Source organism: Penaeus chinensis, chromosome 10, assembly GCF_019202785.1.
Source record: "Penaeus chinensis breed Huanghai No. 1 chromosome 10, ASM1920278v2, whole genome shotgun sequence".
NCBI lineage: Eukaryota > Metazoa > Arthropoda > Malacostraca > Decapoda > Penaeidae > Penaeus > Penaeus chinensis.
In genome coordinates, this window is record NC_061828.1 from 6364018 (window position 1) to 6376517 (window position 12500).

The 12500-nt window shown below is 39.6% G+C and overlaps 2 protein-coding genes across 2 annotated transcripts in view; one reads left to right on the top strand and one right to left on the bottom strand.

Annotated features, from left to right (window-relative positions):
- LOC125029826 overlaps positions 1 to 6964 on the top strand; it is a 56716-nt gene extending 49752 nt beyond the window's left edge. The window contains exons 5-10 of the mRNA XM_047620000.1: positions 16 to 213; positions 806 to 1027; positions 2687 to 2854; positions 3372 to 3664; positions 3995 to 4157; positions 4312 to 6964. Of these exons, the coding sequence (XP_047475956.1) occupies positions 16 to 213; positions 806 to 1027; positions 2687 to 2854; positions 3372 to 3664; positions 3995 to 4157; positions 4312 to 4496 (1229 nt within the window). The 3' untranslated portion in view covers positions 4497 to 6964. The remainder of the gene's footprint in view (positions 1 to 15; positions 214 to 805; positions 1028 to 2686; positions 2855 to 3371; positions 3665 to 3994; positions 4158 to 4311) is intronic.
- A 1658-nt stretch (positions 6965 to 8622) lies between these two features.
- LOC125029463 (alpha-L-fucosidase-like) overlaps positions 8623 to 12500 on the bottom strand; it is a 4961-nt gene continuing 1083 nt past the window's right edge. The window contains exons 3-9 of the mRNA XM_047619351.1: positions 11955 to 12203; positions 11484 to 11647; positions 10993 to 11194; positions 10625 to 10765; positions 9926 to 10088; positions 9497 to 9644; positions 8623 to 8929 (exon numbers count right to left, since the gene is read on the bottom strand). Of these exons, the coding sequence (XP_047475307.1) occupies positions 8825 to 8929; positions 9497 to 9644; positions 9926 to 10088; positions 10625 to 10765; positions 10993 to 11194; positions 11484 to 11647; positions 11955 to 12203 (1172 nt within the window). The 3' untranslated portion in view covers positions 8623 to 8824. The remainder of the gene's footprint in view (positions 8930 to 9496; positions 9645 to 9925; positions 10089 to 10624; positions 10766 to 10992; positions 11195 to 11483; positions 11648 to 11954; positions 12204 to 12500) is intronic.

Below are 12500 nucleotides of genomic sequence, written 5' to 3' on the forward strand. Positions count from 1 at the left end.
CCCTCTCCCCAACAGTGAGCACTGCCCCAAAGCATTACACTCAGCCCGATCCAAATGCCAAAATGTCAAAAAATAAGAAGAAAAAACTGAAGAAAAAGCAAAAGGCAAAGCAGGCATTGCTGGAGAACCAAATGAGGGAACTGGAGGAACTAGAAGAGAGGGAAGCACGTCTAGCTCTCGAGGCTTGCGAGCTGCACACGCCAAACACTTCTGGTAAGCAGTCTCACACCCTCTGGCTGAGTGTATGGGAGCAGTGGTACTTTTTAAGATTTGTGTGGCATTTATGTTTTAGAAATCGAGTGACTGATTTATGTTTTGTTGATTTATATGACTTTATTTTATTTTTTATTTGTTTGTTCTATATCAGGTGTAATAGTCACTGGTATATAATTAAATGTCACACAGATATATTCATTTTAACTCATTGGTGACGGGTGTAGAAAACTAAAAAAAAAAACTACGCTCTGGCGAACCATGGCAACGCGCCGACTTTGAGCGCGTGAGTTCGGTACATCAAGCCGAATCACTGCCTCGGAGCGCTTTGGCGCGCCGCCGCGGCGGACAGCCGCACGCCACATTTCGAACATATTGTTATGATGCCTCTAGGCGTGACCCGTCGAGAAGGGGTTAATAAGATATGAAGATTAATTAAATAGATTAGATCAAAAGATATAAATTGTACCAGTTTAAGAATAATTCCTTTATTTCAGTAGTTTGTAGATCAAGTATGATTACTTTAAGCATGAAAGATTACTATTTTTTGTATAACCACAACTCTTTACTAATTTGAATTTATATCTTACAGTGCTAAGTAATGACTCAAGTTTAGAAGAGAGCAGCACTATGGAACCTCAGACCAATGGACAGCAGAGCGACAAGCCACCAGAAGTGCTGGAAGAGGAAACCGTAAAGATTCAAGTAGGGGACACTTCACAAGAGAAAGTGCAGCCTCCACCAAAGCTACCCCCACAGCCCAGCCTAATCACCCCAAGCCTCACCCTAGAGGAGGAGGCCCAACAGAAGCTTGGTGAGGGTCGGGGCGTACACTTGTAGTTTCAGCTAACTTTTTAATCAGGAGGGAATGTCTTTGTATCGAGTTATTACGTCTGTGTGAGGGAATTCCTAGGGTTCACTTAAGAGGTTCATTAGGTTCATTAGGTTGCCTGGGAACATGGTAGACACATGCCCATAGATATGAAAATTTGTTTATTAACAAGGATGTTAATTGTGTATGTGTGTGTGTGTGTTTTGCATGTATGTATACATTTTGCATGTGCGTGTAGATGTCTGTATTGATCCATTGGAGTCAGGTAAAGGGGCTGATTTCTCAAGAGGCAGGTAAAGTTGATGTCTAAGATGGGGTTTAAAATGCATTTTGGTAAAACTGAAAGATTAAAACCTAAAACTTCACCATTTTTATGACAAACTATGCAATCAGATACATAGTTTTGACTTCAAAAACAATATATATGTATAGACTTTAAAAATACTTGGGTATTTTAGTCTCGGTTTAGTTGAAATATTGATATAATAGAAAATGTGGTCTTTACTTAAATACCATTCTGACTCTTTCATGAATTAATTTGTTGGATCCGGGTGCCTTCCTGCCCCCACCTGGCCCAAAATCTGGGCATTAGGATTACTTGAGTGGCAACTCTCCAGGGTGTGTAGTTTGTAGGCCAAGCACTCATGGAATACATGCAGTGTGAAGACTCCTCCGTTTTCTTTCTTTCTCTCTCTCTCTCTCTCTTTCCTTCTCTCTTTCTCTCTTTCTTTCTTTCTTTCATTCCACTTATCAATGTGTGTATTTATCATTTGATAGGCTGTATCAAGATGGTAATAGACTTTTTTTCCCTGCAAAAACTCCATATCATCAAGTAAATCCATAACTGAGTTCAGTAATAGTAACAATAAGTAACATTTTGTTATTTTTCAGTTTTTAATATTTTCATAATCATCAGTTTTCTATAATACACCCTGCACCACTGTTGGTATTGGCCAGGAATAGGATTCTGGGTATGGTAATATTGTCCTTCTTGGAGCTGGAGCTCCTCCAGTAATGGATGGTACATTCCATACTTGCTTTCTGTGGAAATAATGCCAGATCCCCTTCCTAAATGTCACTGAGTCTAATTACACTTCAAGAGCAAGTCATTCATGTCATTCCCAGCCTACAGCCAAATTTTTCATTGATGCCATATTCCAGTCTCCTTGGCCCACAGTCGAAATTTTCCATGATGGCATACTCTAGTTTGTTACATGGTCTTTGGCTAAATTTTGTGGCGACATGGTCAAGTCGCCCGGATCCTGGGGGTTAAAGGAAACCGGGTCAGTTGTGTAGGTGTCCCTTCTTTCTATGTGGTTATCTTTTAACTGAGTTTTCTATCTTTTGCTTCAATTGAATCCCTGGTTTCTTGAAAAATGATGACACAAAACTATTATATAGCATATGGAAACTGGCTCTTTCAAAATGAACAGTGCATTTGCATTTTTTATGCATGACATGAAACTTTTCAAGTCAAAGGAATTCAGTACCCAGAAAGTTTGAAACAAGTAACCTCCATTTAGCATTAATATATGACTAACTGAACACTTGGCCTGACTGATAAGGTGGACCGTCTCGCTCAGTCAAGTATGTCTTGTAGTAATTCATGCATGATTAACAAGTGTTGTGATTAAACTTCAGAACACCGCAAGAGTCTAGCTGAGATGTGTGAGGGCGATGTACGACCAGGTGGGGCAGTGGGGCTCTCACTAGACCCTCTCATGAATGGCCACGACAGTCCTCGCCCAACACTAGGTCGCTCAGAGTCTGAGATAACCCCAGACATGAGGCTTCCCCCTGAGGATGAAGGTGCTTAATGATAATTTCCTTCTTGTATTATTTCACAATATTTTTGTCATTCTAAGGAAGAGTTTTGTCATATATGCCTTTTTGTACATAATAAGAGTAATAGATAGAATTATTCTGCTGTTCTTGAATTATAATAATTATCTATTTTTTTAATTTGTGTATCATTATCTCTAACTTTTAATGAAGGATAAACTATTAAAATCTTGTTAATATCAAATGCCTTGTTAAATGTATTTTGCTTTAGAAAATTTAATTACACTTGTTAGAGTTATGTCTGTATGTTTTTTCCGATAGGCATTTAGATTTTGTTTACCTCATATGTTTTATAAGAAAGTAGAGTTTTATAAAGATGATAGACTTTGTCATATACATATGAAGTCACAGCTTTTAACTACAAAGTCATCATGTGTCATGATAATGAAGTTATGAAAAAACAAAAAAAATTAAGAGTTGTCCAAGATTGGAAGCTTCTCCTCTTCTCACATGGCAGTACTCATTGGTTTCTCTTAATACACAGAAGGTGAGGATGGAGGAGCTAATTCCAGTAACACAAGTGGAGGCAGTAACAGTGGCAGTGCAGTTGGAATGCGCAGAGTAGCCTCGTGCCCAGACCACAAAGCCATTGACCGCACGCCAGACCCAGTTCACGAAGTGTGTGACATGAAGGTCAAGCTGGCTGATTTAGGTAACGCTTGCTGGGTGGATCATCATTTCACTGAAGATATCCAGACTCGACAGTACAGGTGCCTGGAAGTCCTGCTCGGAGCTGGTTATGGTTGTCCTGCTGACATGTGGAGTACTGCCTGCATGGTGAGTCTTTACTTACGTTCACTTTAGGATTCCATTTGGTTTACAAAGTATTTTGTGCCACAGTACATTTGTTTTGTTAAGTTGTTGTTGGCTGTATTATTGTTTTGGTTGAAATAATACTTGGGATTAGATATCTTTCTTTTCTTTATATAGTTATTTGAACAATGCAGTTTATAATTCCAAATTATATTTTATGATAATACAGGTGCCTAGATCTGTCAGAAGACATCAAGTTATAGAATTTCCAAATGTGTAATAGAAATATGTTAAAGTACAGTAAATCTTACTAGATTTTAATCCAAAGCTAAAATATTTTTTCTCCCTCCCAAGGCATTTGAGTTGGCCACTGGAGATTATCTGTTTGAGCCACACAGTGGAGCTGATTATACTCGTGATGAGGACCATCTAGCACACATCATTGAGCTTCTTGGTAAAATTCCCCGTCATATAGCCCATTCTGGAAAATACTCAAAGGAATTTTTCGACAAGAAAGGTAAGGAAAAGTAGTCAAGATACTCTGGTGCAAATATTTGCTAGTCTTTGGATATAGCATTGATTCATCTTTGGACATTTTTTAATCTTATTGAAAAAAGCTTATAGACCATTATTGGAAATTATGTACTCATTTCTTTCTCTCTCCACTCCAGGTGATTTGCGGCATATCACAAAGCTCCGTCCCTGGGGCATGTTTGAGGTGCTGACAGAGAAATACGAATGGCCAGAGGATGAAGCCCGAGCTTTTAGCGACTTCCTGAATCCAATGCTGGCTTTTGAACCATCAGAACGCGCTACTGCTGGAGAGTGCCTCAAACACCCATGGCTCAACTCATGAACACAAGCTGAACCTGCTCCCTCCGACCACTTTCTGGTAAAAAGTCTCTCAGTCTAATCGTTAGACTTGCCAGCTTGAGCATAAAAGACTTTACGCTATCAGAGAGTGGCAACCTTGGCCTTCACTTGGCTATTTGTGTATATGCACTTATGATGGTGATTCGGTATCAGGGCAAAAACCAAAGATGACTCCATAGAATGGCAGCTGTTAAGCAAGGTTCCAGATCAGCTCACTCCATTCTGTCTCCAAAGTAGTGAGTGTCACCACAGCACATAAATAGTTAAGTGAAGTGAAGGTTGAGGGGGCTCAGTGTACACACACCAGGGTTCGCCTTGGGGTTATCAACCCTATTTTTGACCAGAAGTGCTTTTGACTCTTGATAATAAAAGAAAGGATTTTTAGTTTGGTTCTATCAGCTCTGATAATACCTAGAGACTGCTTGGAGGAACCAGTAATCTCTGTGAAAGTGTCTTAGTATGATTATGATAATGAATATGGTGATGATGATAATTATGTTGGTGATTGATAATGATGTGTCCAGTGGTTCTGCTGTGAGTGTATATAAAAACAGATGGTTGCTATCCTCTCAATGTCCATAATAGTACATATTGCAGAGAGGGGACATTTGGAGGAATCATTTGCTCTTATGATGATTTAACTGCTCAAACCACAAATATTTGTAAGAAGCAGCAGATCTAAAAGAATTACCTGCATGAGAAAGATGACAACAAACCAATTCCACCAGCACTGCTGCAGAACTTCGGATAATGTTAGTACCAAGGACCATATGCCCAGATGACCTGTGGTGTTGTGTTGTCGTGCACAATGGGATGGCTCTTTTCCATACATTCATTTTAATAATTATGTAAATATTGCACGACTGTGAAGTTGGTTTTCCATCAGCCCTGATTTTTTAAAAGTCGGCTTCTAATGACTACTGATGGAGGAATTTGTTTCTTGCATGTTGGAACTCAAAACTGCAACTTACATCACTAGAAAACAGTTATGTTATTCAAAGATAGTTTACATTATTAATCTATTCATTTCTTTCTAACAATATTGAAATTCATTTTTTCTGTATGTAGAAGGCAATATATTGAGTTAATCATATATTATCACAATATTACCATCCTTTTGTTAGAGTTTACAGTCTTCTGCTTCATCTTATAATCTTAACTGCAGTGTTCTGATGTCCCAACTTTGGAAACAACCAAATAGCAGGGCTGATGTTCTATAACATATGATTAGCCTTGTAGCCTGAATGCAATATTTTGTCCACCATTGAAATTATATACTGAATGCAGGCCCTCCTAAAAGTCGGTAGAACCCTGTCCAGCTGGCTGTATACCAAGTACAACCCCCACCCCACCCCTCCCCTGACCCTTCCCTCTCCTTGTTCCTCCTTCATTGATGAAACCCGTAACCCTGTGGATCCAGAAGATGATAGGCTTCTTGTCCCCTCTCCCTATTGAGGCTACTAGGCTCTGTGTTTTCTGTATATTTAGCCACATCTGTAAGATGTCATGCATATGCATCAGTGATTATGAATATAATTTATTTTTACTCCATTTTAGATATGCACCTTTGTTTAGTAGATTATCTTTCATTGTCACATAAGTGTAGGGTTCATTTATGTCTCCCCCCTTTGTGACTCTGTTCCACCAGCCAATAGTGTTATCGATGGCAAGTAATGCAGCTGTGGCACCTCCTCCTGCCTCTGCCCACACTCTGGTCCATATTATATTATTTTATTTTCCATATTTGCATCACTGGTAACATATAGAAATGTATGAACAACTGTTTGAGGCAAATGTGTTTTTAGTGGACAAGTGTTGGTAGCAGGTGCGTAGGTTGCAGGTGCCCACAGAAACGTGTCGGGTGGGCTCATACCTGCATACGGAGCATCTCCCATTCTCAGGCCAACATTGTCTTATATTAAGATGGCTCTAACCTTGCCAAGGGTGCAGCAGGTTAACAAACTTTGTACCACAATAAAGAATTTGGGCCTTGCTGCTGTGGTAGACTTGTCCGATCCTCTGTATAGCAGGCATAATGATAATGGTACTCTTGATAGTAAAGGTGAAGCACACCAAAATGGTATTTCATTTTCAACCCTATACATACTGTGAGATGTATGCTATTCTTAAGGCCGGTTGTTTTGCCAGGTGAATAAAGGCTACTTTTTGTCATAAATTATCTTTTTTTTTATCTTTCAACTTGTATTTGTCTTTATTTGTGTGAACTTTTCATTTGTATGGAGTTTGTCTGTAAGCTTTATAATTTATCCTAATATTTGCAAAAAATATTAGCAGGTAGGCCCTCATTGATTACCAGCATAATGTAAGAATGAAACTGGTGGGCTGAACATTTTACATATAGGAAATCTTTCAACGAGGACCATTCTTGGGGCTCCTTATGAAATTGTAAATGAAGGATGGTTTCAAAATGAAATAAATAAAAAAATAAGATGTCAAACTTTTTGAATTATAAATAAACTATGTAAATGATTTAGTATGTCTTCAGACAAGGACTCTTGCGAAACATAATAGATGATGGAAATATAAACAAATATTTAAAATGAAGTTAAATGTGCAGTCAGTATTTTGAAATGCTTATGAAAAATAAAAAATCTTTTGAATCATGTTCAAAAGTAACATCTTGTGCACACAAACATTAACATTTTAATAAACAAGAGGCGCATATCATTAATTGAATAATTAGAAAAATACCCTAAATATGGACAGATAAATATAGAAGATAACTACCCAGTATGCAAGTTTTATAATGCCATTTTTGTTTAGATGTGATCAAAGGAACCACATACAGCTACAAGTTTTATATGCAGTAAGTAAGAACTGACCTACAAAGAATACAAATCAATATTATCAATACAGCTTATTATGGCTTATCATTCCTAAACTTCCATTTTCTTGTAATTCCCTGGCATTCTGTATTCATGTATCAGTACTTTGGTTAATGCAATCAGGAGGAATGATAAGGAGATATATATAACTCTGAAGTGGATTAAAATTAGAAAATAGATATTGAAAAATCTGTTATGATCAGTGCTTATAAAAAGTAATATATAACACAACACGTATGACCACTTTTAACTAACCTGTTTCTAAACCACACAAGCATTGCCTTACAATGATTGAGAGAGAGAGAGAAAAAAAGAAAGAGAGAGAGAAAAAGAAAGAGAGAGAAAAAGAAGGAGAGAGAGAAAAAGGAGGAGGAGAGACAGACAGACAGACAGACAGACAGACAGACAGACAGACAGACAGACAGACAGACAGACAGACAGACAGACAGACAGACAGACAGACAGACAGACAGACAGACAGACAGACAGACAGACAGACAGACAGACAGACAGACAGACAGACAGACAGACAGACAGACAGACAGACAGAGGTATAGAGAGAGACACACACACACACACACACACACACACACACACACACACACACACACACACACACACACACACACACACACACACACACACACACACACACACACACACACACACACACATTGTATAATATATATATATATATAATTACGTACGTGCTTGCGAGCGTGTCTACATGTATACATGGTTATAAAATTATATGGTTATATGTATAATGTGTATAATGTATACATATATATATATTTATTTATATATATATATATATATATATATATATATATATATATATATATATATATTCACACACACACACACATAGATGTTTAGACACACAAATACATGTTTACACAATACATAGTATCCACGTGTAACGGGACTCCTCGCAAGCTGATAACACCGTGGGACGCACACACCTGTGTCATTGTGGTGGTGGTGGTAAAGGCCATGTGAGGCGCGGCAGGCTGTTTCCCATGTACCTCTGTGTTTGCACTTTCGATAAGAAACTTGAATAACACACAGGTCAATAGAAACCGCAGTTCCTCGTTTATCAGAAACTAGCCGGGTCCTCCGAGGATTAGCATAAATTAGTCATGGGAGTAGAGCACTTCACTGAAGTGGATTTTATCATTCTCTGAATATATCTGCTGTGCGTGCTTACACTAGCCAAGTCTCTGGATAAGTAATTTTACATTGATGGCCTTGAAAGAAAACTCGGTGCAATCTGCATTTCTTCGAGTAAGGATAGAGACAAACAGATCGTGAGCAGAAAAATCGAGGCAAGTAATAAACAAGATAGATACGGTGGTGATCTATTCAAAGCCATACATGCTTGAAATAAGTAAAAAAAAGTATTATCTAAACAACGAGAGACGGCATTCATTGATAAAAGAGGCCTACATGGGTGTTAAGCGGTCTAAGCAGGCTCGATGCCTTGGAGGACGAGCACCCACGCCCACTGACTGCCCACGCGAGACATGGCAGGGAATGTCACTGCTATTCCGTCTTGAAGGATGGTGAACTGAAAACAAAATATAATGTCTAAACTATTTTTGTGTATTAGCGTTGGTAATAATAATATTGGCGATAATGGTAACTTATCAACAGTCACAGTATATCACTCGTAGCAATGATGTCGATGTTAAGGCTGAAAACGATATATAGTAACGCGGGAACTTCTATCAAGAGAAAGACGAAAGGTGATAATAATGGTTGCGGTGAAGGTGATGATGATGGTATGATTCTCATTATCATCATCATGGCGATGTGAAGATGAATATGATAATGATACCTGCAATGATAATGGAGGTAATTGTAATTGTATGATGATAACTGTATGATGATGATAAATTAAACTGTAATGACATGATGATGATGATGTGATTATATGATAATGATGATAACTGTCATGATGATAGCTCTGGTAATGGCAACAGCAATAGCAATGATACCTGTTGTAATGGCAACAGTAATGGCAATGATACCTGTTGTAATGGCAACAGGAATGGCAATGATACCTGTTGTAATGGCAACAGGAATGGCAATGATACCTGTTATAATGGCAATACTTCAGTTGACACACGTTTACCTGGAGGCTGCTGCTGCCGTGGTCGTCCTGGTAGGCCAACATGGCCACGTGCGTCTGAGGTGTCGGGCGCACGGATCCCAGAGTCAACACGTCCTTCTCGGGCCACGATAGCACCATGGCGTATACGAGGTTGCCTTTGCTCGTGTACCTGGAGGGATGAGGTGGTCGTCGTGATGGAGTACTTCATGTGTATAGAGACTTGAGTCGGTTTGTTTTAAATTGAATAGGTTGCTTGTATGGTTCTCGTGGCACTTATCTGCGATCACATTATATAGAAAAATCTATGAGGGCGATGCCTTACTTTCCCTGAACTGTCAGCCTGTCTGTCCAATCACTTTCTTTCACGGGAGGTTAGTTCTATCGGTACACATTCAGACATGGCACCAGATACTTCAGATTTTTGGAGTGAGTATATGAGCTGACACTCACCAAACTCCGGGCGTGAGCGTGTCGTTCTGGTGCTTCCAGGGCACAGAGTCGTACACAGCCTCGCCGTTGACGTCGAGCCACGAGCCAAGTTGCCGAAGGCGCTCCTCCATGATGGCGGGGAGACGCCCGTCATGCGTGGGACCCACGTTCACCAGCAGGTTACCTGGCGGATTAACAATACCTTGAGCAAATCTTCAGAAGGGAGGGGCTCAGTGGGAAGACAAATGCTCCACCAATAATTTATAATGTAATCTGCAGTACCACAAAGAATGTTTGCGGTAAAAAGCGCTAGATGATGAACGACCTTCTCAAAACGGAGGGTGAACGTAAATCCAACATTTCGAATGGATGGGCACTTTGCTTTTTCTTTCCTTTCGCTGCAACTAATTTAAGGAAAAGATTTGGATGATTTTTTTTTTTTTTTTTTTTTTTTGTTAATATGCAATTTTATCTTCAACGAATTTATGAGTAAACGGTAGTAACAAGTACGAGCTTTTGGCGTTATGATAAGTTCTGGATTATGTGCCATATGGAATTGTGATAAGAAGAAATTTCTCACTGACTAAAATTTTGCAAAATGTGTTGATCAGATACTCAAATATATTTTTCATAAAATAAGAAGAGTTAACCTTAGCCAGAATTAGTAAAGGAAAGTACAGGGCTGCCTTTGACATCGGAAAAACAATTTGCGCGAATCACCTCCACAGCTGATGGTTTCCGCCAACTCAGTCACGAGTTCGCGGAAGGAGAGGTAGTCTGACGCGCCAGCCTCACGTCGGTAGCCCCAAGAGTGCCTGTCCAGTGTCATGGCGTTTTCCCACTTGTGATTCTGCAGCACGCCTGTTTTGAACACTTTCTGGTTATAGTATTACTATTACTATAGTATTAGTAAAATACTGGAAACGGTAAGCTGAATTGAGTGTTGATTCGCAATTCGTGGAAAGAATTCATACAGGACAAAACTGATTTGATAAATGATATATATATATATATTTATACATATATATATATATATATATATATATATATATTCAGATGACAGCTGCAATAATGTTGAGTTATTTCACCAGGGTTATATCGGTCAAAGCAAGTGTAGAAGGAGCCGTGGTGGCAGATGGCCCCCGTCCCCCACCGGTCGTTGACCACCACCGTGTCCTTGACGGGGGAGGCGTTGAACAGCCACGCCAGGAACTCCTTCGACGTCCAGTAAAGGGCGGGGGCGTCCCAGTCGCCGTCCGACCAGATCACTTCGGGCTCGTATCTGTTCACCTGAAGGACGCTAAAGTAGTTTACGGGACTGTGCCTCAGATTTGCGTTCCTCAAAGTAAACTTAGTTTGAAATTCCTCGCTCAGTAAACTGACAGCGAGGCCAGTGGAATCCTGTAACATTACCCCATATGACCTGGGCTTTCCAGGTGATCCCTAAACATCCCTTAGATATAGGAGACATTTGTATACACTGCATTAATAAATACCGAATTTTAAGAAATCTAACCTATTTTCAGTTCTTGCTTAGGCAGTGTGACACCTAAAATTGACGTAACAGCAGTCAGCTCACCAAATCGTTGAGCTCCGGCATGACCTTCTTTGTGACGAACTCGTTGGTTGTGAACAGGTGGCTCATGTCGCTTTGGAAGATGGGATGAAACCATTCGTAGAGAGAATAGTAAAGCCCAAAGTGGATGTGTGGTGTTTTGCTCCTTATAGCTTCGGCAAGATCACCTGTACAAGAATCAGTAACGTACTGCAAAATTATCAAATTGCCTTGTATTTGTCACGACTTTATCAAACCGTTCCTACCATTCGAACTCGCGTGTAGGATAATGATTCAAGGTTTATTTCAAATGTCTTGCATCTATTGCCAGATAGACAAGACATACCATATGAGTCAACGTAAAGTCCCTTTGAAAATAACATTAGATAGAAATAGTGAAATAAAAGTAGGCAATGCTAATCTTTCATATATAAGGAAACAACTGTATATTGTCATTGATTTCCGTAAGACAACATTCATGTAGGGATAACCAACCTACGAGGTCCCTCTTGGGTCCAACGTCGAGGCTGTTCCAGTTCCAGGAGTAGCGCGAGGGCCACAGGGTGAAGCCCTCGTGGTGCTTGCTGGTGAGGACGACGTAGCGAGCGCCCGAGGCATTGAACACACTCGCCCACTCGTCGGGCTCGAAGAACTCGGCCGTGAACGCCGGCGCGAAGTCCGCGTACGTGAACCCCGGCCGGTAGTTCCTCTCCATGAAATCCACGTACTTCTGAATGCCGAAACCTTAAAAACAAAAAGGAGCCTTTATGGAATACAGCAGCCTTACTCCTTCACCGACGTTAGTAACAGTGCTCATATTAATAACAGTGATAATATATCGGTGATATAATAATAATAATGGTAATAATAGTAATAATAATTATTAGCATTATCATCATCATCGTCATCAATTATTATTATTATTATTATTATTAATCAGTAATCTTCAGTATGGAAATGTATTAAGTCACTTGAAATGTAATCTGTCACCCAATGTACTTATAGCCTTCATCAAATACATCAGTCGCTTTAAGCGCAGGA